This window comes from Schistocerca serialis, chromosome 11 (assembly GCF_023864345.2).
Source record: "Schistocerca serialis cubense isolate TAMUIC-IGC-003099 chromosome 11, iqSchSeri2.2, whole genome shotgun sequence".
NCBI lineage: Eukaryota > Metazoa > Arthropoda > Insecta > Orthoptera > Acrididae > Schistocerca > Schistocerca serialis.
Window position 1 is genome coordinate 181248645 of NC_064648.1, and position 25306 is coordinate 181273950.

General features: G+C 39.3%; 1 protein-coding gene across 1 annotated transcript in view; it reads left to right on the forward strand.

The window, feature by feature from the left end:
• The window catches only part of LOC126426618 (uncharacterized), a 94953-nt gene that overhangs the window by 55745 nt on the left and 13902 nt on the right, over positions 1 to 25306 (forward strand). Inside the window, exon 4 of the mRNA XM_050088508.1 lies at positions 13598 to 13684. Coding sequence (XP_049944465.1) covers positions 13598 to 13684 — 87 coding nt within the window. The remainder of the gene's footprint in view (positions 1 to 13597; positions 13685 to 25306) is intronic.

The window sequence follows — 25306 nt, forward strand, 5'->3', positions numbered from 1 at the left end:
TGATAATATAGCTTTTGGTTTACCGACCTGTGCGAAATAATCTCTTTCAATTTTTATTATAATTTCATGGCTAGTAGCTTTTTTCACTGGATATAGTTTAATTAATTTTGAAAATACATCTACCATAACAAATATGTAACAGTGACCACCTTTACTCTTTGGTAACATTCCATATAAGTCCACTGCGATAAGATCTAAAGGTTTTTCCGGAATAATGTTTTGCATCTCTCCACCACGTCTTTGATTGCTCACTTTAACTCTCTGACATTTGTCACAGGTTGCCAATTCTTTTCTTACCTTCTTTCCAATATTGTAAAAATAAACATTTTCTTGTATCTTTTGAATGCACTTCTGTATCCCACAATGACCAAAACTTTCATGTATGTAAATGATCAGCTTTCCAGCATCTGCCTATGGCCAACACAGTTTCCAATTATCAGAATCTACATCTGTTCTCCGAAATAAAATCCCCTTATGTAATTTGTAAAATTTATCAAGTTTCTCATACCCCTTCTTGCCTAAACATTCTTTGATTAATTTCCAACTCTGATCCAAATTTTGATTTTTTTCTAATTTTGTTACACATAGCTCTAATTGTTTTCTCATTTTCCACCCCTTTCAAGTATCTAATTTTAAATTGCTTTTCCTCCTCTTGTTCAAAAACCTTCTTTTCTCCCCCAATTGGTAACCTTGAAAGTGAATCAGCTACTACATTCTCAGAACCTTTTATGTGTTTGATTTCAAAGTCAAACTGTTGCAGAAAAATTGCCCATCTGCTCAATCTACTGTGGTATAATTTGCACTCTTGTAAGTAACTCAAAGCTTTGTGATCCGAAAATACTATGGTTTTATGTCCAATAAGGTAAATTCTAAATTTTGTAAAAGCCCAATGAATTGCCAAAAGTTCCTTCTCTGTGACTGTATAATTTTTCTCATGCTTGAGCAACATTCTGCTTGCAAATGCTATGGTACAATGTATCTTAACTCCATTCTCTACTCTTTCTTGAAATAACTCTGCTCCAAGCCCATAATTACTGCTATCAGTGTTCAAACAAAATGGTAAATTAAAATCAGGTCTGTGTAATAAGTGTTGCTTCCTCAACTCTTGCTTAATTTTATCAAACTCTTCCTGACAACTTTTATCCCAAACCCAAACAGTGTTTTTCTTAAGTAACTGACTTAAACATGGTGCATTCAGACTCTGATCACTTATATGTTTTCGGTAATAACCGCATAACCCAAAGAACGACTTTAATTGTTTTTTAGTCTTAGGAATAGGAATTTCTGAAATTGCTTTAATTTTTTCTGGATCTGCCAAAATTCCCTTGTCTGTGACAACATGACCCAAAAATTTTAATTCAGAAACTGCAAATTTACATTTCTCTAATTTCAATGTCATCCCCCCATCCCAGGGTTGTAGCCTCTCCCCGATGTTGTTCAATCTGTATATTGAGCAAGCAGTAAAGGAAACAAAAGAAAAATTCGGAGTAGGTATTAAAATTCATGGAGAAGAAATAAAAACTTTGAGGTTCGCTGATGATATTGTAATTCTGTCAGAGACAGCAAAGGACTTGGAAGAGCAGTTGAATGGAATGGACAGTGTCTTGAAAGGAGGATATAAGATGAACATCAACAAAAGCAAAACAAGGATAATGGAATGTAGTCTAATTAAGTCGGGTGATGCTGAGGGAATTAGATTAGGAAATGAGGCACTTAAAGTAGTAAAGGAGTTTTGCTATTTGGGGAGCAAAATAACTGATGATGGTCGAAGTAGAGAGGATATAAAATGTAGGCTGGCAATGGCAAGGAAAGCGTTTCTGAAGAAAAGAAATTTGTTAACATCCAGTATTGATTTAAGTGTCAGGAAGTCATTTCTGAAAGTATTCGTATGGAGTGTAGCCATGTATGGAAGTGAAACATGGACGATAAATAGTTTGGATAAGAAGAGAATAGAAGCTTTCGAAATGTGGTGCTACAGAAGAATGCTAAAGATTAGATGAGTAGATCACATAACTAATGAGGAAGTATTGAATAGGATTGGGGAGAAGAGAAGTTTGTGGCACAACTTGACCAGAAGAAGGGATCGGTTGGTAGGACATGTTCTGAGGCATCAAGGGATCACCAATTTAGTATTGGAGGGCAGCGTGGAGGGTAAAAATCGTAGAGGGAGACCAAGAGATGAATACACTAAGCAGATTCAGAAGGATGTAGGTTGCAGTAGGTACTGGGAGATGAAAAAGCTTGCACAGGATAGAGTAGCATGGAGAGCTGCATCAAACCAGTCTCAGGACTGAAGACCACAACAACAACAACCCCCCTTTTCTAAGTTTTTCACAAACTGACTTCAAAATCAAAAAATGTTCCTCCCAATTTTTCCCTGTAACCAAAATGTCATCTACATAGATTATCAGTTTAGACGCAGTTCTTGCCCCAGTACATGATCCAAAGCTCTTATAAATTCAGAAACAGAAGAATTTAACCCAAATGGCACAACACAATATTGGTAACTCTTACCATTGTACAAGAAAGCAGTATATTTTCTAGAATTAACCGAAAGTGGTACTTGATGAAAACCCGAAGTTAGATCCAAACTTGACATATATTTTATATTTGTAAATTTATAGAGTAACTCATCAGTATTTTCAGGATGGTCTGTCTGTCTGAACAAAATTTTGTTTAAGTGTCTAGAGTCCAAAACCAATCTTACTCCACCATCTTTTTTCGAAACTACTATTAGAGGATTATTATATGCACTGATACTCCTTTCTATTATATTACATCCTTCCATCTTTTTCAGCTCTTTCTCAACAGCAGGTCTTTTTGATATTGCAATAGCGTATGGTTTTATGAAAAATGGTTCATGAGGTTTTACCTGAAGCTCACACTGGTAACCCTTTACCCTACCAGGTATGTCACTAAAAACATCACTGTATTCCCACAGCAGATTTTCTAACTGTTGTTTTTGCTCCCCAGATAAATTTTGTGTTTCTGAAATTTTCAAATTTACTAAATTCCCAAATTCAACTTCATCAGTATCAAATCTATGAATTTCAATATTCTCCAATCTATTTTCTTTTAGTAAATTAATACTGTCAAAATTTCCATTACTCTGATCACCAAGTGTGTTCACAAAATTTGTCTGAATGTATTCCCTTTCACTAGTTTCTATCAAAAGTTTTCTTCCAACCCAATCAAATGCTGTACTTACTTTTACTATCCAATTCATACCCAAAAGAAAATCATCATTAAATTCCTGAATTACAAAACATCCATGTGTGAACAACTTGCCTTCAATTAAAAATGTCACTAAAGCCTGGCTTTTTACCAATTTACTGCTCTTCCCAGTAGCACCTTTTATCTTTACCCCAACAACTGGCAGTTCAACATAATCTTTCCCCACTGTCAATTTCTTGCTTAACCTTTCAGATATTCCCGAGATCTCACTTCCTGTATCGATTAAACATTTACCAATCCATGACCCAATTTGAACTTTTATATAAGGGCTGCAAAATTGATCACTTTTCTCAGAACCTGTATCCTCATGTAATAAATCACTTTCAATTTCCCCAAACCTATACTTATCAGAATCATATGGTATACCATTATATGTATTATTTGTCACAGTTATAAAATTTGCACAAGATACAAAATTGTCATTAGTACTCTCTATTATCTCAAATAGCCAAGAATTTTCATCCAAATCACATTGTATACTATTGAAGTACTTATCCTTCAACTTTTCAAAAATAAAATACCTCATCTTTTTCCACCACTCAGGACATACAGTTTCACATACATTAATAAGCATCTTTCTAAAGTTCTTGTCAAAAGAAATAGTTTCACTGTTCAGCCATATAGTCATAAGAAATGTGTGTGTATCATTAGTATCTATAAAAGTTTTATTTAGGTAAGAAGTTATACTTGTGTCATCGTTATTTGTGTAGTCAGATTCTTTACCAGCAACATCTAAATTCACACTTTTACATACATCCAGCTTGTGAGCTTTATTCATCCTGGTAACATCCCTGGGAATTTCTATAATATTCTCACTATTTAATCCATTTTCAACCATGTGTATACCCAACTCCCTATTTAAACTAATGAAATACCTTTCCTCAACATCATCATCAATACCATTACCATCATTATCAACTTTATCAACAACATCATTATCATTACACATATTCAGGTCATACACATTCAAATTATTCCCCAAAATATTATTTCCCCTTTCTAAAGTTACCAGATCCCTTTCACCAACATTTTCATTCTCACAGCATGCATTCTCTCTTTCATTCACGCACATCTCTGAACTACTACAAATTACATCATCTGACAAAGTGTTGTTCTTTTCTGCCCAAGTGTAAAACTCTGTTAAATTAAATGAATCACAATTACTTTTATCTACTGTATGTTCTTGTGTACTGAAAATGTTATCTTTATCATCATTATTTTCCTCTTGAAATTTCTTCAATAAGTAACAACTAATGACCTCATGTGATAGCTTAGGTTTGGAACTGACCTGTTTGGGTTTATGATAGTCACATCCATTGGTCCTTTCATCATGCTCACCTTCTGCCTCAACCTTGCGGACCTTCAAGGGGGCATCTACTCGTTTTTTATTTCCGGTTCCTGTTTGAACTGCTGATTGTGGTTCTGCCAATGTCTCTGATCAACATTTATGATCCCATTCCTATGCCAAACATTACCTGATTGTTGGTAGTTTCTATTGTACTGACCTCTATCAAAATTTCTCTGATTTTGATCCCTAAAGTGTTCTCTATTTTGTTGATTATTAAAGCGAAAATGTTGTTCTTGTTCTGGATAAAAATTATGGTCCTTCTTTTCAAAATTGCTATATCCCCCTGAATTTTGACTGACACCATGATAATTGTTTTGTTTCCTTTTTTGAAAGTTGTCATTTCCCCAATTTTGACCATTACCTTTCTCAGTAAACCCACTGTGTGTTCTTGTTGTTACCCTATCCAACTTTTCAATATAATTGAGAAACTGCTCTACATTACTATCAGGACAATGAACTAAACTCAACTGCATTGCTGATGGCAATCTTCTCTTTAAGGTATCATTTTTGATCAAGTCATCCAAAGGTTTTGTTAAATGAATAAGTTTTTGAAGTTCACTTTTGCAAAATTGTTTCATGTTCCCATCTGATTCCCTATAGTTTCGCCCATTCAAAAATTCACTTTTGATTCTAGTTTGTTTAAGATCATCCCAAAATTTTTCCAAAAATTTTGATTCAAATTCTGAAAAGGTCATCCCCAAAGTTACAATTTGGTTTGCCCAAGTCAAAGCTTCCCCTTCCAAGAATTTTTTCACAAATTTAATTTTTATTTCATCTGGTGAGTGAGGTAAAAAACAATCCTTACAATACTGCATAAAATCAACGGGATGTAAGGGTCCATCTACCGAAAAGTGCTTCTCTGGAATATTAGATATAAGATTACACGTGTTGACATTGTAATTTTTGCTTTGAAATTCAATGTCAAAACTTTCAATTTTTTCGCTAAGTTCTTTGACAGATTTTTTGTTTTCCAAATCATTGCATTCTACTTTTTCTTCTAGAGTAACCAAACGATTGTCAGTTTCTTGTTGTACATTTTTAACTAAAACTTTTGTATTCTCATCCAAATTTTTAATTTCCCCTTTTATCTCATTAAAATCAATTAAATTTCTTTCCCTATCTACCAGTAACTCATTTTTTACGGTATTAATTTCACCGCTCAATTTAACATCAATTTCATTTACTTTTGCTTCCACAGATTCAATTTTTTCCTCAACACTGCCAACTCTGTTCGAAAGCTCACCCACTTGGGTATTGACTGCTTGGACTTGCAACAAAATGTTATCAATTTTTTCATCCCAGTATGTCTTATTGTCGTCAACTGATTGTTTAATTTCTTTCGGGAAATTTACAAGAAAACTTTTAAAATCAAATTGATCGATTCTTTGTGTTTCATTTGACCTGTCCTGATGTTCGAAGTCTATTAAATTACTACTTTCTACTTTAGGCACAATACTCTCGAAAATCTCATAAGTCATTGTGAAGAACAAAAATTTATACACAACAATACAAAACAAGATAAAAATATTGTTTTAACAAAATACGAGGGTTTCGTGACTTATCTGGAACACTCTTCTACTGTTGCAAAACCACGTTTTCCATCCATGTGATTGTTGACCAAAATTCTTGAAGTATTTTCTTCTGTCGAAAATTATATTTTTTGCCAAAACATTTCTTCTCCAAAACTTTTACTTCCCGATGAACACAAACACTGTAACACACATTCTGAAGAAACTGGTATTAACACACAAAAATTTTCTTCCTCGTAGCACTGTTGAAGATCTCGTGAACACAATATCCCGGCTACAGTCCCCAGTTGAAATATGGCATCCCGGCTATTACACAAGTTGAAAATATGATCACTATTTTTTATAAACTTAAATTTGCCATATTTCGTGACAGTACCTTTTCCATTAGACGTTTGCAAGCAAATATATGTCTTGGCTTCAGTTGTCTAAGTATGATTCCACAATGCATCATTGTCGGCTGCAGAAAATGACGTAGTTCAGCGTGTTTCTCTCATTTTGGTGTTTCAAATACAGTTTCTTCAAATGTAGTTTCTTCTTTTTAGTTAATACAAAAATAATACTAACATAATTCATAATTGTTTATGACTTCGACCTTCACATTGTTCTTCCATCAACACACACCAAGAGTTAGCTTCCGACTCGGACTGACTATAGTCAGAGACTACTCCAACATCAAAGATATTTTACACAATCAGTTTCTTTGCTATTCTTCGATACATTTTCTAATAGTAATCAATATGCTTTTACTCTCAAAAACAGAAGTAAATTAACATATAATAAGACAAATTATAATAAATTCTGACAAAAATATAAGAAAACATTTTCAATTCAGTATCGACAAATACGGTAAAAAAAAAAATAACATCTCCCAGATCCATTACACCAGCAAGCAATGAATCTCTAAAAATATAAATGCCTTGGGAAATACACAGTCAACACAGAGCTACACAACACCTCAAACTATAGAAAAACTGTTGTATCATGCTGAGATGTGGTAGATATTCCCAAAGAGGAGTGGCATGGGATTTGGAGTAGGACCAGGTGAATCTGATGGATGGAACCAAAGGAGTTGAGGTTGGAGAGGAAATTTTGGAATTCTTCTTCACTGTGAGTCCAGATCATGAAGATGTCATCAATAAATCTGTACCAAACTTTGGGTTGGCAGACTTGGGTAACCAAGAAGGCTTCCTCTAAGTGACCCATGAATAGGTTGGCGTACGAGGGGGCCATCCTGGTACCCATGGCTGTTCCCTTTAATTGTTGGTATGTCTGGCCTTCAAAAGTGAAGAAGTTGTGGGTCAGGATGAAGCTGGCTAAGGTAATGAGGAAAGAGGTTTTAGGTAGGGTGGCAGGTGATCGGCGTGAAAGGAAATGCTCCATCGCAGCGAGGCCCTGGACGTGCGGAATATTAGTGTATAAGGACGTGGCATCAATGGTTACAAGGATGGTTTCCGGGGGTAACAGATTGGGTAAGGATTCCAGGCGTTCAAGGAAGTGGTTGGTGTCTTTGATGAAGGATGGGAGACTGCATGTAATGGGTTGAAGGTGTTGATCTACGTAGGCAGAGATACGTTCTGTGGGGACACCATCTTGAAGAAATGAAGATATAGGATCTGAAAACAGTATAGTGTATCTTGCAAGGTAAGGCAAAAAAGATGTTTAAGGCCATGAAGCCTCCACATTCAATACTACTTTTCCTTTAGCTCTTAAAATTCCTATTACAAAAGCGGTTGCCTCCACACAAATGGTGGTTGCTACTGCCAGCACTACTACCTACATTTGTCAGTGCACTTGAACATAGTGCCAATAGCTCCCCCAGAATGTCAGAGAAAGCGCTGGTTGCCAATTGGAGATCTCCTGGCATTTCCAAAAGCAGAGTCCAGTTAACATACCAGCACTGCCACTATCACTGCCCTTGTCATTCCTGCAAAGCCTGCCCAAGCAAAAAAAGGAAAGCTTCAACAAACAGGTAGTAAACCATTAGGCAATGTTGACATTGTGCGACCTGACAGTTCTAATGATTCTGCTTCAGAGCCAGTGGAACATGAAATGTGCTTGAGGCAACCATCTCGCCCCAAGACAGCTTCCACATGGTGCAGACTCCATACCTCAGTGGAGAGACAGGGTGAAAGCCCTACTTCCCCTGATAAAAGGCTCCCCAACTACAGTGGAACATCGGTGATTTCAGGATGCTTGTGGAGGAACTAAAACTTCTAGCTCAGGAATGCCTTCTATCTAATATATACAAGAAACATAATTTAAAACTACTGACACCCCTGTGTCACGGGGCTACATGCTCAATTACGAGGATGACCTGATTGGGAAAAAGACCAAGGAGGGGTCACTGTGTTTGTCAATAACACACACCACACCTCTGCTCTATCCCTGGCTGCTGACCTGCAAACAGTTGCTGCTGAAGTTCATATGGGTCAGCCAATTACCATCTATTCTTTGTATTTACTATCACACAAGTGATAGATTCTGAGGCTCTCAGTGGTCTTTTAGAACTACCACCCCTCACTCATTTCTCCAACTGGGAGACTATTGCCATAAGGTGTAGTAGGGCTCCTACTTAACTTGCCCCAGGAGTCAAGTTTTAGAGAGCTTTGTGACGTCTCAGGTGCTGTGTATCCTCAGTACAAGTAATCCTTCTGACTTAAATGCTGCTACTGAGTCATCCTCAGCCATCAACCTCTCATCCTGCTCCCCAGCCCTCGCATATTCAGCTGAGTAGGATGTTGCTGATGACCACTTCCAACTCGGAATTCACCTACCGGATGGAGTACTCCATGAAAGGATGCCGTCGATTTTGGTGGATGAGCAGAGCTACCTGGATGCTGTTCAGTCAGCTGGCTGTGTTTGAACACTGAAACAGTATCCATAACTGGATGGACAATATCACATGAATTATTCGCAGTGTCACTAACTGATCCATCATTGAGTGCTCAGGTTGTTTTAGGAGACAACCTGTACTTTGAGGGACTGATGAGTATCAGTCAGGAACCTGTGTCAAATGTGGGGTTCTGCGGCTGTTTAAATGCACACACAACCTTTTGGTGCTCGATGCCCAATCAAGGAGAGCAGAAAAAGATCATGGCAAACGTTTCTAGACTCTCTTAACTGCTCTATTTGTTTCATGTAAGTATGGGAATTCATTAGGAGGATTTCTGGTAAATGCTGTAGGTTACCTGTGTAGAAGCAGTGCTGAAATGGGTGTCTCCATACAACAGCAGGATACATTATCCAGACAGTGGCAGAGCGTTTTGTGATGACTACTTCAGCTGCCAGTCAGGATTCAGCATTCCATCATTATTGTGCCACCATGGAATGATGAGAGCTGAACTTAGGTCCAACAGTTCTCAGTCCTAAAACTACCCATTTTCCATATGGGAGCTGAATTTGGCACTGTGTGAGGCTCTTGATACTGCACCCGGTCATGATCAAATCCAGTACAGCATGTTTTGGAAGTATAAAACGGCCTAAAGGAAATCCTCTTACGATTCAATCTGGTATGGCAGACAGGCCAATTTCCTAACTTCTGGAGGGAGGCAATTTTGGAGTTGTAGTTGTTGATATTGTTGTTGTGGTTTTCAGTTCAAAGACTGGTTTGATGCACCTCTCCATGTTGCCATATCATGTGCAATCCTCTTCATCTCCAAATAACTACTAAAACCTACATCTTTTTGAATCTACTTACTGTATTCATTTCTTGATCTCCCTCTGCTATTTTCAACCCCCTCACCCCACATTTCTCCGGTACTAAGGTGGTGATCCCTTTGTGTATCAGAATGTGCCCTATCAGCTAATCCCGTTCTTTAGTCCACTCGTGCCACAAATATCTTTCTTCTGTAAGTCTGTTCAGCACTATCTTGTTCGTTACATGATCAACCCATCTAATCTTCAGCATTATTCTGTAGCACCACATATCAAAAGCTTCTATTCTCTTCCTGTATGAACTTTTTATCGCCTGCATTTCATTCCATGTAACATTACACTGCAGACAAATATCTTCAGAAAACAATTTCTAAGACTTAGATCTATTTTCAGTATTAAATGCTTTTCTTAGCATTGCCAGGCTGCATTTTTTGTCCTCTTTATTTCACCTATCATCAGTTAGTTTACTGCCCAGATAACAGAACTAATCTACTACCATTATTGTTTCATTTCCTGATACCTCTCCTCAAATCAGGAAAAGACTGAATGTGTCCTAGTCATAATTGGAGTTTCACCTTAACAAGTTATGAAGCAAAGGTCCTGGAGCAAATGGTCAGCTGCCATCTGGTCTGGATGTTAAAGACAAGGCAGCTCCTTAGCCACTCTCAGTTTGGATTCAGCAGATGCTGATCCACTGTTGACAACCTGGCCTTGCTGCAGATGGCTCTCCAGCTGGGTTTCCTATGGAAACACCATTATATAGTTTTATTCTTTGACATCAGTAAGGTGTAGAACACTACTTGGAGACATAGTATTCTGGGCAGCACCACCAGTGGGTCTTTCATGCCCACCTACCATCTTCATTCAGTCCTCCACATGTAATAATATTTTTTGGTAGTAGGTTGGTGATGTGCTTTCAAGTATTTTTGAGCAGCAGAATGGTGTTCCAGGGGGAAGTGTTTTAAGTGTTACCCTCTTTGCTTTAACCATAAACAGCATAATGTCTTATGATAAGGAGTCCTGCACAATGTTCATTGTCTGTGTATGATTTTGTACTTCTATTCCTCTTCCAGCATGGCAACAGCAATTCGCCAGTTGCAACTTACTGACAAAGAGGCTGGAGGAGTGGGCTGCAAAGATAGGTCTTACATTTTCTCCAGATAAGTGTGTGTGTGTGTGTGTGTTTCATTTTAATCATTCTTGTATTTTTAGTTTTCCTGATCTGCACGTGAAGGACACCACTGTATCTTTTAAAGACTGTAATGTTTCTGCTTCATTTTGTGTGTCAAACTGCCATGGTTACCACACCTAAATGACCTGAAGGCACTGAACATCTTAAAATACCTTAGACACAGGTTTTGGGAGCAGACAAGGTGCATCAACTCTAGTTTTATAGTGCTAAAGGTGCATGATATCAAATTAGCAAGGCCTTCTGACGTGAAGATTAGTGACACTATACATCATGATGGCCACAGGTGCTTACCGGACCAGCAGCATACCTTCTGTCGGTGATGAGGTTTGGGAACCGTCACTTGCCATCCAGTAGCAACTCCTAATGGTTTTTCAGGCAGAGAAAATCTTTACTGACCCAATTTCACCCGTGCACAGTATGGTTGTTTATCCACCTGTGGATAACAAGGCTGTTTGGGATACATGTGAAGTGTAAGCTGTAGTCACTTCATATGGGGCAAGTACAGACCGAAATTCAGTATTTTAACTGACTAACAGCCTGGTTACTTGAGAGGCCCATAGTAATTTCAGATTTATTGCAGTCAGGAGAGGTTGCACTGCTGCCTACCTTTTTTAATATAAAACGTTTTCCAACATTTTATGTGAGCACCACAACTATGTTACTGTATTTGTGACTGGGTACAAACAGGGGGATACCGTAGGCTGCTATGTTGTGTTCCTTCATCATGTCCTCAAGATTCTATTACCTCATGACTTCACTGTTGTCAATGTTGAATTATACGTGAGCTTGAAGGTTCTGGAGCAAATGAAACGTGCCATACTTTGCTAAATGTCTTGTCTTTTCCAACTCCTTGAGTGCCATTCACTCTGTACAAAATTTTTACCAGATGTTAAATTAGTTCAAGATATCCAGGACAGCCTTGTCCAATTACAACAGCTAGAGGAGGAGGTCTCTTGCTGCCGGGTGCTAGGGCACACGGCAGATGTGACAGCCAAGGGGGCTGGACTATGAGCTTAGTTCATTCAGTGTGGCATCCATCTGCATGCTATAACCTCATTGGTGAGGTACATAGTCATGCATTGATGGGAAGAAGAGTGACTGGAAGTGGCAGACAATAATCTGTGTCTGGTAAAGTCCACAACTCTATGATGTTCCTCCTTCCAGCCACACAGATGGAATGATATCCTTCTCACTTATCTTAACATAGGACACTGCTCTCTTCATGCATGGCTCCTTGCTCTGGCGAGAGGACTGTCCAGTGTCTGGTAGTTGTGATGTACAGATCACATTTTAGCAGACTGTATGTTTTTATTCAGACAAGATTATTTTAACTGACCATGACACGAATGTGATATGTAGTTTAAGGGTTTGTGAAATGTTTGGTTTATTCAGAAAAATTTTAGAGTGTAATTTTTAATGTGCTATCAGCATCTGTGGGTAATCCATACTTTTTTGTAAGTGATTAGCCAGCCATGTATTTTTGAGAATCTATTTTAGTTTTCCCTTCATACTGTGTTTTAAATGACTGCATTAGAACATGTGACTGTATTAAGCTATCGTCCAGGATGTGACGAAGCGTGATTGTTTTGGGTGATTGTGGGTCAGATTGGAACAGAGTGAATGTCATTTTTTCTCAGATTGCTTCTTACATCTTCTGTCATATTTTCTATTCCTAACCACATTCGTTTTGGTTAATTTTCATATTGGCACTGATAACCTTGTTGTTCAGTACCCCTAACATGCACACCCCCCTCCCCCCCCCCCACCCCACCCCACCACACACACACACACACACACACACACACACACACACACACACACACACACACAGAACTGAAGGTATTTTTTCTATTTAATTTTCATGTTCTCATAAGATTCTGTAATTAAAAACAAAATCTTATTTTCATTAAAAATTATAATTGAATATTTTAATTAATATTTCTATTTAGTAATAATTATAAAATTAATAAAGGTAAAAAATGCTACAAGCAAGAATCAAACCAGTGGCCTTACAGGTGAACACTATGCGTTCAGCATGCAGCAATTCTTCTAAGATACTGCAAATGTTTTGTACTTAATAGAGCTCGGAAATCCTCTAATTTTCAAAGGTGACATCTAAATAGTTTTTTGGTGCAGAACTACTTGTACTGCCTGCCTTGGAAACTGATGTCAGGGGTTAGCTCTTCAAATTCTGTAAGTATGAAGACAATGGGAAGAGTTTGGTCTATAAGGTTCCCTTGTTAATCACAATTATTCCTTCATCAAATGAAACTTCATTTGTGTTATAGGACCAGCTGGACCTGCCATCTACAGATAATGACAAAATAATGATGGTGATGAATTGAGTATTGGTCCTCAGAGCACTAAAAGCATCATGCTTTCTAATGAAAGCCACAATTTGTGGTCGAATGCAGACTTTTCTCCCTGTAAGTTTTACAAATTCTGAATCTCAAATTGCAGAAAGTTTGGGTGTGCAGGACCTTGCAGGTGGAGTTATATTCCTATGCACTTACTCTGAGGGCTAGCCATAAAGTTTTAACTATCATCTGCAACTTTCAAATGCCATCAAAATGTATCTACTGCACGGTTTTCCACAGCCAGATATAGTATTGGCAACAAAATTTTTGTGTCTGTTGCCAGAATTCTGTGAACACTTTACTGGATGCCGTATTGGAAGCGGAGAGAGAGTGCTGCCCACCACCTCTGCTGGTGCCCAAGGCAGAGCTGGTGAGTGAACTTGTGATCCAGCTTCCCTATGGACTTTAAATGTTTGTTCTTTGTGCTCAAGAGGTCAGTGCCCTTGAACACTTGTTGCACTTATTTTCTTCTAAACTAACTGGCATTTCCATATTATTAATAAGTTGAAGCTTGTGAGGAGATCCAGTTTACCTCATTTCATTGTTATGACTAAAATATTGAGCCTGGGGGATGCCTGTAGGACTTTACCAACGATTCCTATTTGGATTATCTAGTCACTGACCATCATTTGTTACCAGAATGGCAACTGCTGAGCTGTGCAACACATGCAGTAGCCAACTTACTGGTGGTGGAGTGAAATTCCTTTACACTTAGTCAGAAGACTAGCCATAAAGTTTAAACTATCATCTCAAAACGTCCAGTTATGCGTTTCTCAGCAAAGCAAACCATGTTTCTGGCATTAGCCACACTCCACTTAAATTAGTGCACATTGACGTGAGACTGGAAAATTGCTGTTAGTAAAGTTAAAATTATTTTCAATGGAAAGGAGATTTATAGCAGGACAGATGTGATGCTGTGATGAGTGGAACTGAAGTGCCTATGCAAAAATCAGTGTGTGCAGAGTGTATAGTCCTCAACAGTGTGGATGTGTGTGTTACTTAGCTCAAGAGTTGAGACATTATGAATGGCACATTCACACTTTACTTCATACAGAACTTCACATTAAATCTACCAACTCTGACACAGGTAGAAGGAGAATGGACTGAATGTTGATGTGATCTTTATTCAGGTGGCTTTTGTTCAAGACATGTCAACAGCATTTAAAATGATCATAGCTTGTGAAATAGTGCAACAGGGTATTCTGTAAGGTCACATGCTATTTGTCTTCTTAATTTCTTTTCACTTTTGATGATAGTTGGTAACTGCCCAAGTGCACTGGTTACAGAATAGATGACAAAGAGGAAAAATACAATTGAGTTCATATTAAATACATGGAAGGTATATAAATATTTATTAAGCTATGATTTATAATGTTTAGATTAATTATCATGATAGAAACATCAGTAAGGTAAATTGATTTTGCATCATGATCATTGTATGAAGAATAACTTGCCACAGAGGCATTTAATTCCATATATATGTAAAACTGAAACTTTGTCATGAACGCTCTGCATCATTGTTTTCTCGTGTAGTAATTCCACTGCCCATAAGCAAGAAACTAATTTAAATTCACCAGCCTTCATTCTACTGTTTGATCATACATAACACACACTTTGTTGCCATAATAATAATAATAATAATAATAATAATCCTGTGTGAGTAGTGTCAAACTCCAGTCTGACATCATACAAACTTGAGTGTCTCACCATTGTTCATATGATTATGTTGTAATTGATAGTAGGTAAAGTGATCTCATCCAGTTACCAAAGATGAAGCTCCTGCAGTCCTGCAGGAAGACCCACCAGTGTGAACAACTATGCTATTGTGATAGCTTGCAACTTAAGACATACTACCTTTAAGTCTTCTCTGACTCCATGTCCACCACATGTGAAAAAATTGTTCTCAATATAAAATCTGTGTTTAAACTGTGCCCCAGTGTACAAGTTATCATGTACAAATGAGACATAGTTTCAAAAAGAGGCAAACTAGATCAGATTTTTATCAAAGTGTGAGGCATCAGAACTAATATGGCAGATAACTTATTCAGACAAAACCTGGAATAATACATATTATTCTGTGAATAAAGACTGGAAAAGTGATATCATCCAAAGAATATTGTGAGAACATGTGCCTCTCTACATTTATTGGTTTTGCTATGCTAGGTATTGACAAACAGGCTGTTGTTGTGGCACATTCCACTTCTAGTGATACCATAGTGCACAGTTACTGCCTCATTTCTCCACAGACCCCTCCAGTTCCTCAAACATAAAAACAGGGTAGCTACTACCCTGAAAAGGTAATGAATTCACTTAGCTGAATAACAGAAAGTCAGCACGAGCTGGGCACTTCCACTTTTTCATCTACAGTCAGTCAAAATTTCATTTGCAGAGTTGAGTATTGTGGAGTAAGCTGTCACAGAAAAATAAGGTGATGTAAGGTGTCTGTAGATGCGATACATAGCAGTCTGTTAGAGACAAGTGAATACTAAATATGGCAGCATGTTGCCAGTTGAATGACTTCGAACATAGGGTGACAATTGTTGCAAGAGGTCCAAGATTACACAATAATTCAGGTTTCTGAGATCATCAGCATTTAGGATGGATACTTAATGTCACAAAGCCCATTTTTCCACAGGCATAAACTGCCATACAATATGACCACAAGTGTCTATTAAGTGGATGTCACATTGCTTCTGTAGGGCCATATGTGGTTATAGTCAACTGTGGATCACATGGCTGCCAATGTGAATGTGGTGTGTTTGGGGTCTATTGCTATCAGGACTGTTTGAGACAGGCATTTCATTGGATTGAGACCCCAGTGATTGACAGTACATACAGTGCCTACCTGTGACTTTAGGAACTCTCATTGTTAATAAGATACTTATTTTGAAGAATTTTTACTAAGAAGTTATTGTCTTTTGAAACTATTGCAACCTGATAACTGTTACTAGTTCACTCTTCTTTTTTAACTATGCAGTGCAAAATAATTGTCTTTCCATTTTGTTGTGTTATGGCCAGCCAGTGCATGTATGCATCCATGATTAACCTTCATTCAACCTTAGTGTCTATACTCTGTGATATCTTTGAGGGGGAATTGTAAGTTTTCATTATCACCGTAAAAGTGAAATTAAGTTTGGTTTGTCTGCAGATACGTGTATGGTATCTTGGTACACATTGAAATCCTTGCAACCTCCTTCGGGTCCAGGGGTTAGAATAGGCCCGAAGTATACCTGCCTGTCACATGAGGCGACTAAAAGAAGTTTCACACATTTCAGCCTTTGTCATGGTCCCCTATAGGGTTTGACCTCCATTCTTCAAAATTTTCCTGAAGAGCGAGCCAGTTGGAGAAAGGGCGCCTTACAAGGTGCATTGTGTCCATTGTGCATTGAGATCTTTAGCCCACTTTCTCGTTGTCACATTGCAGTCTTGCCCATTCTCCCTCTCTTGGGCGAAGACACCTTCCAGGGTGCATTTTCCACCATGTACTATGCTGTGTCAAGTTCTGCATCGATGATGACCATGGACTTCTTAGCACCTGATACCCAGCACGGTAGCCAGTCCATTGGGGTGGGGCTGCCATGTACCCTGTTGGTTGTAGCTCCCTGACCACACAGGGATCGCTCTGCTGATGCCTGCACTGGTAACTCCCCATGTATGCCAGGGGGTAGATGCCCATCCCCTTGGGGCATCGGAACTCCTGGCAATGGCCATCCTGCCAGGTGGCTTTTGCTGCGGTTGGGTGGCACCCGTTAGGAGGGCCCCTGGTTGTAGTGGGTGGCATCAGGGTGGATGACGTGATGAAGTGTAGTCCATCATCTATTGCTGATGGTGAAACACCAACAGTCTCTAAGCGATGACGAGCTCAAAACACGCACAGAAGTACGACCTAAAATCATTTCCCCCCTGGCCACACCATGGGAGGAACGTCAGGCTTAGGATGTTAGCGGATATTATTCGCCCCAGTACCTTGTATGTTCGAGATCTGATGGGGAATCTTTCTTGACGGTGAAGCATCAGTTTTTTGTTGAGCATTTAGAGGACAAGTCCGGGGAGGTGTGTAACGCCGGAAATGCATATCCTCCTATTTCCATCTATTGTACTATTATTTTTTTCCTTGTTTTGCTACCGCAAGATATGACATTTCTGTCTCTTTATATATTGTAATTGCTTTACTGTTTGGATATATATATATTTATGCACTTATGTCGATGTATAATTGGTTTATTTCGTAAATATTATTTGTATTTTTACGCTGGGTCTTGCCTAGGGAAAACTGCTATCGAACGATTACGTCGATAGGTCGTGTGAAGAATCAAAGTGTGTAGGATCTTTGGTAGTGTTAACTCTGCCGCGTGGAGCGCGGGGAGTGAGTGTCTGGCGGGAGGAGCGAGTGGAGCAGGTGTGTTGTGAGAAGCTCCCGCGAGTTGCCGCGCTTTCGGGGTTTGGCAGCATGTAATTGCGCTCGACTCGCGATGATAGTTTCTGACATGGTGTCGCGGACGGGAAACATTAACTAGCGCACATCAAGAGCCCGTTTCGTCTGGTGACCGTGTCGAGAAGAAGGCGCGCCAACATCCAGCTTCTGCAACAGCGACGGCCGACAATGAGTGACTGTCGCCACCTCCTCGATCGACGGCTTCAAACCTTCAATCAACCAACAAGGAAGACTAAAAGCACGTAAAGTTTCAGAACTGTATGGCAGACCTCAGCTTTTCAAATTGTTCCATTTGTCTCGCAAAATTACAGCAACTTAGCATGAACCTTTGTTGCTCATTGTCCCAATTTCATTGCCAAGCAGGGTCCCTTCCTTTTCCGAAATGAGCCCGAGTGTCGTTGAAATTCAAACGCCAGCATAATTCCATACACAAGCACGAATTAAGAGTGCGAGCTTTGTTACCGTATTTTAGCTTACCTGTGACTGCAGCTCAGCTTGGTACGTACTACATTTTACTATTGTTAATTGTTCAGAATCATTTAATTCAAGATCAAAGTTAAATCTCTTATTTCTAAATTGCGTAGATTCAAGTAGCTTTTGAAACGATTGTTGAGGTAGTCCAAGACTAACTGTATTTTACTGAATTTCGATGTGCTTCAGAAAGAAAGCTCACTATTAACTTCAGTCACTAAATTAACTTTCGATTTTCCGGTTTTATTAATTCTTTTGCTAAATTAAGTCAGAGTGTAGCGAAATTTATTACTTCTGACAAACTTTCAGTTTTCACACTACATGTGTCAACCTTCAGTTACCACGCTTCTAGTGCTAATTATATGTGTAATTACCTTTCTTTTTCAGTTACTATAGTAATTGTCCTTAGGACTGGCGACCGTAATTTCCCCCAAATCTCAAATATCTAATTACCGCTAGTTAATTGTTAACGTAACGGCCGCACATTTACTTTCTTCATTAACTTTACCCCTTTTCAAAATTAATTTCCACCAGTTTCATTTGCATTTTTCCTTTCATTTAGATGTAACCCTTTCCTCCCTCTTTACCGATAGATTAACTTCGGTGACGATTGCTTTTCCCAAATTTCCATTAGGTACACGCGGTTTTATTTTTCACTGTCATTAAGGTCGATAAGTGAGGGGGGAGGTTACACGTGGCGACCTGGTGACAGGACAATCTTCAAATTTGAGGTTGTTCTGGACACGAATTTTGCATTGTGCAAATCTCGTAACAAAGTACTGGTTACGAAATGGTCGATACGTCAGCGAGAATATTCGTGTGAGGAATCCTAATTAGAGTTGAGATTTTGCATTTATATTGAAAATTATTAAAATGAGTGAAGGCAACAATTACCAAAATTTGGTAGACTTAGATACGGAACAATGGGTCGAACAGTGGGAAACGCGCGCAGCGGTACCCATTGTTCCGGGGCAGGCGGCTAGCATGAAAGATGCGACCGCCGAAACGCAACAAAGAGCAGAAATGGAATCCCAGACTTTAGAAAATGTTTCGGAATCGGAAGTGAAAATCAAATCTGAATCCCTTGATGACGAATACGGAGGGACAATGAAAGAGGAAGCCGCTACGGAAGTAAAACCGGTGGTTTCCGGGAATTTAACTGATTTATTGAATGTTTTGATTAACGAAATCAAGAGTCAATCGGCAGAAATTAAAGATCAGGCTGCCAAGCAAGAAGCTCAGGCTGCCGAGCAAGCAGCTCAGGCTGCCAAGCAAGTAGCTCTGTCTGAAAAAATTGAACGAATGCTAGACAATCAGAACAAAGCTATTAATGTTGTTAACAACAATGTTGAAGTTGTTAACACAAAAGTTGATAAAATCAAAGACGATATTGTCGTGATTAATACCGAAATCGGTAACCTTAAACAGGAAATGATAGGCGTTCAGGCGGAAATTGCGAGCATAAATACTCGTTTTGATTCCGAAATTAGCAGAATCGAGAAAAGTGTAGGAGACGCAGTTGTTCCGATCATCGAGAATAAGGTGACGGAACAAATTCAATTAGTGAGAAAAGAGGATCAACAGAAGGTGGAAACTTTAAAGGCTTTAGTATCCGAAGTAGATACCAAAGTGACGAAGCAGGCTAACACCTGTGAAGAGAAAAAGAGGGAAGTGGAAACGCTTGCGACAACCACTTGCCAAGTGATTACGAGGGTGTCGGAATTAGAAAGGAAACTTGACGAAAAACAGAGCTATGTGCCAATCTGTGCACATAGTTCGGAGTTGTTGACGAAAGAGGAGCGGTTCGACCCCTTGAAAAAAGGCGGTATACACCCGACGGATTTCATTAAAAATTGTGAAAGAGTTTTGCCCAGGTCATGGACTAATGAGAGAAAAATTAATGCGGTTATTGATGTGTTGGCTGGTGATGCCAAGCGTTGGGGCCTAAACCTCAACATTACGAACCTGACTTTTGACGAGTTTAAAAATTTGTTTCTGGCTGAATACTGGTCAGAGCAAAAACAGCAAAGTGTCTGGCGCGAATTTGTCGTATCGAGGCCTTTCGATGCGAATTCGCGCGGCTCGATGAAGGAGTTTTGTGAAGGCTGGATCCGCAAGTTGGAATATTTGCGTGATCGCCGCACGGAATCCGAAATAGTCTGGGAACTCTACAAGAAGCTTCCAGATGATACTAAACGCTATGTAGGAAGCAATTACAGGACAATCAATGATTTCCTGGAAAGAGTGGAGGACGAGGACAATTGGCGCAATAATCGCGACAGTGGCAGAGGCCGTGGTAACAACAACGGGTACCACAGCAACCACAACAACGATAACCACGGGAATAATGCATACCGCAGCAATAACAATAATGGTTCGGACCGTAATAACAATCGGTACAATGCAAATAATAACAGGAATGACAGAAACCAGTATCATACTAACGTGATACGGGCTTCACAGAATAGTAATAACGCCAGAGGGTGTGATCAGCCGCCTCAGCAGCATCCGGGGAGCGTATCTGCTGGGACGAGACAGGGAAACCATTAGCCGCGCCGGTGAGGGGCCGAGCGGGCGTGGAGAAATTTTGGCGGCCCAATAACAAGAGAAAACCCAGGTGTCGCCGTTATGAAAATTCCGTATGGAATAATCAACGGCGGGAGAGTGTGCCAGTGTTAAGAGAAAGGAGTGCGCCCACAAGTAGTAGATCAGCAGTATACACGGCAGTAGGTAGTACATTCACTGTCAGTGAGAACAATTTAAGTAGTGTTCCGGAAATCGATTATAAAGTGGCAGCTGTAATACCCACAGCGGAACTGGAGATTGAGTTTAAGAATGATTCGCAATTGTTGAGAGAAGATCAGATGTCGGATAAAACGTCCGTCATCGAGCGAGGGGATGCAGAGAGGGATGAGGTCTGGTTAAGGCAGTTCGGTCGCTTATACGACGAACTAAGAGATTATAGGGGCCTGTACGGGAGGAGTGTTTATAGGGAGCGCGGGCAGGATTTGCCGCGTCTCGTCCCACAGGAAGATAGTATTTGTGAAGTGATGGAAAGTTCTGGCCCCAACCGGCAGACTTTACCAGAAATAGTTGATGTTAAAGGGGAGCACGAGCAAGATGCGTCGTGTTTCGTCCCGCAGGAATTGAATGTTGAAGTAGTAACGGAAAGTTCTGGCCCTAACCGGCAGACTTTACCGAAAGTTGTAGTGGTAGAAGTAGCCGACCCATCCGACGCAAACCCCCAGTTTAAACATTGCGAGAGTATTAAGGAGAAAGATTACGAAAATTTTAGTGATAGCCGGACACGATTGGTAGAAAAGCACATAGATTACAGCGTGTATGAGGTTAGAGCTGACATTATACAGTCAGACGATAGCAGTGTGGGTTGCGCAGATCCAGAGGAAGTAATTTCAGATGCTACTGGGCACATTCCTCCAGGTAGATTGGCAGATGAGATCAATCTGACCAAAGAGGAATCAACGAAGTTGACAATTAGTGAATCGATAGCAAAGCAACACTCACTATTTGATGAGTTACAGGAAAAGGTTTCGGTATTGGAGGCGAAGCTACAGACTAAGCCTCAGGACAGACGTGTTGAAATTAAAACTGTATGTGAACAGAGGCTGAAAAAGCCGCCAGATAAACCGGATTTAGGATCAAAGCCGGATGGTTTTTTCTGGAATGACCTGGATATAGACGAGGATTTACTGTGGGAAAATAAAGAAACAGTCGAGGACAAGTGTAGACAGATAGTAGTGTCTGTTAATATGCACGACCTACAACTAAACGTGTTGATTGACACCGGTGCAGAATTGAGTGCTGTATCTGGGAAAATATTTGAGTTACTGAAAGACAGACCTGGCATCGTAGTTATGCCAGTAACAGGAGTGAAAATTATCGGTGCTACTGGGAAGGCCAGTAAACCGGTCACAAAACAGATTTTTGTCAACTTCGAGATATGTGGGGCACGATTTGAACAAGAGTTTGTCGTCGTGCCAGACTTGACTACGGAAGTAATTATCGGGTTAGATTGGCTATTAAAGTACCGTGCAGTGATTAATTGCGAAAGCAAAACTTTGACATGTACGTCACAAGATAAAACAATAGTTAGTTTTGACGAGGCAGGAGACGGTGTGCATAGGCAATACCAGCCTATACACATTGTTAACTGGCCGGATGCTATTGACGTAGGTATGAATTTGAACTACTGTATGTGAGGAATCTCGGCATTGACAATAATGTAGAAAGTGAATTGGAAAGTATTGTAGACGGTGTGTCAAACGTAACACACGAACAAAGACGAGGCCGACTTTCCCGTACCTATTGCCATCACAACCATAGGGCATGGGGCAAATATGAAGCAGAATTTAAGAGAATTATGAACACCTTGAGACATGAATCTACGGGATTTTCTCCAGAGGAAATCCTGTTGGGTGACAGAAGTAAAAGTTTAGTGGAAGAGATAATCAAATTCCCTCCACGGATTGACATTAGTATTGGTGTGAAAAAAGATCGTTTGCGAGAAGTAATGAAGCTAAAAGCTGATGCTCGCATACGTCGTCATGACGCTAAAGCGCGTTTTGCTAAGTTTGCAATCGGAGACTTAGTACTTGTAAAAGCTCATGAGAAATCGAGCGAGATAGACAATGAAATCTCTAAATTTAAGTTTGTTTATAATGGACCATATAAAGTCATTGGTATACCTCACACAAATGCTTATTGCTTAGAGTATCCAAGCTCTGGAAAACGATTAGGTATACGGAATATAGTAGACTTGAAATTGTACCAACCTAGGATCGATTAATACCACACAATTCGTAATTTGTACAATATGTAAATATAGAGTGTAAGATTTAAGATTTGCTAGATTGCCATGCTTTTGCCTGACCAAGAGGACATTAAAGAAGTTGTAATTAATAAGTAATTAATTTTGACTAAATGATTTAAGAGAAAGTGATTATTTATCAATTGAAAAATCCAAGCTGCTAGTTTAAGTTTTCAGCTGAGTCACAGTAGATTAAGCAATGTAAATATGATTTTGTAACTAGCTGTAAGATTTCATGAATATGTGATTTACTAGTCATTGCAGATGTACTTAGACGCTGTTTTAAGTTTCAGGCTAGTACATGCGTGTGATGATGGACAGTGTTGAGTTATCCACTGTGATAGTGTTTATGGACTCCTTGAGATTACTCGGGAGTGAGTTTACCGAAAGAATTCAGTGAAACGGACGTTCTGGAAGTGCCGTTACAAGGGCGAGAGAGATCAAGCGTGCCGCACAGGCGGGCGCAACAATACTGGCGGGGCGGAGCCGCTGTCGGCTCTTGTGCCGCTGTCGGCATTCTTTGTACTTGCGAGTACGGAAGGCGGAGTTGTTTTTCTTCCCTGACAGCTGATATGAAAGAATTCTGTTGTCAATATTTATGTTTTTGTCCATCTACTGAATATTATTTTCTTGTTTAGCATTAAGTGGACTCTCATGGAAAGCGTATTAATTACGAAAAGGTTATATAAAATGTGTATTCTATGTAATTAATTATTAATTTGCGTATTTTGATCTACCTGTTTTTATGACCATGTACTCTGATTAATTTTGTAAATAGTATTCCATTTCTTGATACTGTTGGGAATTTTGACAATTTTAGAATAGCTAAACCATTTTCTATGTTTTCTATGAATTTTAATATGTTGTCAACCTGTTTTATTTTGTGCAAGATGACAGAGTGGAATAAGATTAGGAGTGTCTCCACTCAATTATTATGGTCTAAAAAAAAAAATTTATTTATGCTTAATTAGACGAATGCTAAATTTTGTTGATGTTTTGAGCATATGCATTTCCGCTGTTTTTTTTTTTTGGGACATTTTCTGAGTCTGTTTACGTTACACGAACATCCTCAGACAATGTGGGGCACGTGTAACGCCGGAAATGCATATCCTCCTATTTCCATCTATTGTACTATTATTTTTTTCCTTGTTTTGCTACCGCAAGATATGACATTTCTGTCTCTTTATATATTGTAATTGCTTTACTGTTTGGATATATATATATTTATGCACTTATGTCGATGTATAATTGGTTTATTTCGTAAATATTATTTGTATTTTTACGCTGGGTCTTGCCTAGGGAAAACTGCTATCGAACGATTACGTCGATAGGTCGTGTGAAGAATCAAAGTGTGTAGGATCTTTGGTAGTGTTAACTCTGCCGCGTGGAGCGCGGGGAGTGAGTGTCTGGCGGGAGGAGCGAGTGGAGCAGGTGTGTTGTGAGAAGCTCCCGCGAGTTGCCGCGCTTTCGGGGTTTGGCAGCATGTAATTGCGCTCGACTCGCGATGATAGTTTCTGACATGGTGTCGCGGACGGGAAACATTAACTAGCGCACATCAAGAGCCCGTTTCGTCTGGTGACCGTGTCGAGAAGAAGGCGCGCCAACATCCAGCTTCTGCAACAGCGACGGCCGACAATGAGTGACTGTCGCCACCTCCTCGATCGACGGCTTCAAACCTTCAATCAACCAACAAGGAAGACTAAAAGCACGTAAAGTTTCAGAACTGTATGGCAGACCTCAGCTTTTCAAATTGTTCCATTTGTCTCGCAAAATTACAGCAACTTAGCATGAACCTTTGTTGCTCATTGTCCCAATTTCATTGCCAAGCAGGGTCCCTTCCTTTTCCGAAATGAGCCCGAGTGTCGTTGAAATTCAAACGCCAGCATAATTCCATACACAAGCACGAATTAAGAGTGCGAGCTTTGTTACCGTATTTTAGCTTACCTGTGACTGCAGCTCAGCTTGGTACGTACTACATTTTACTATTGTTAATTGTTCAGAATCATTTAATTCAAGATCAAAGTTAAATCTCTTATTTCTAAATTGCGTAGATTCAAGTAGCTTTTGAAACGATTGTTGAGGTAGTCCAAGACTAACTGTATTTTACTGAATTTCGATGTGCTTCAGAAAGAAAGCTCACTATTAACTTCAGTCACTAAATTAACTTTCGATTTTCCGGTTTTATTAATTCTTTTGCTAAATTAAGTCAGAGTGTAGCGAAATTTATTACTTCTGACAAACTTTCAGTTTTCACACTA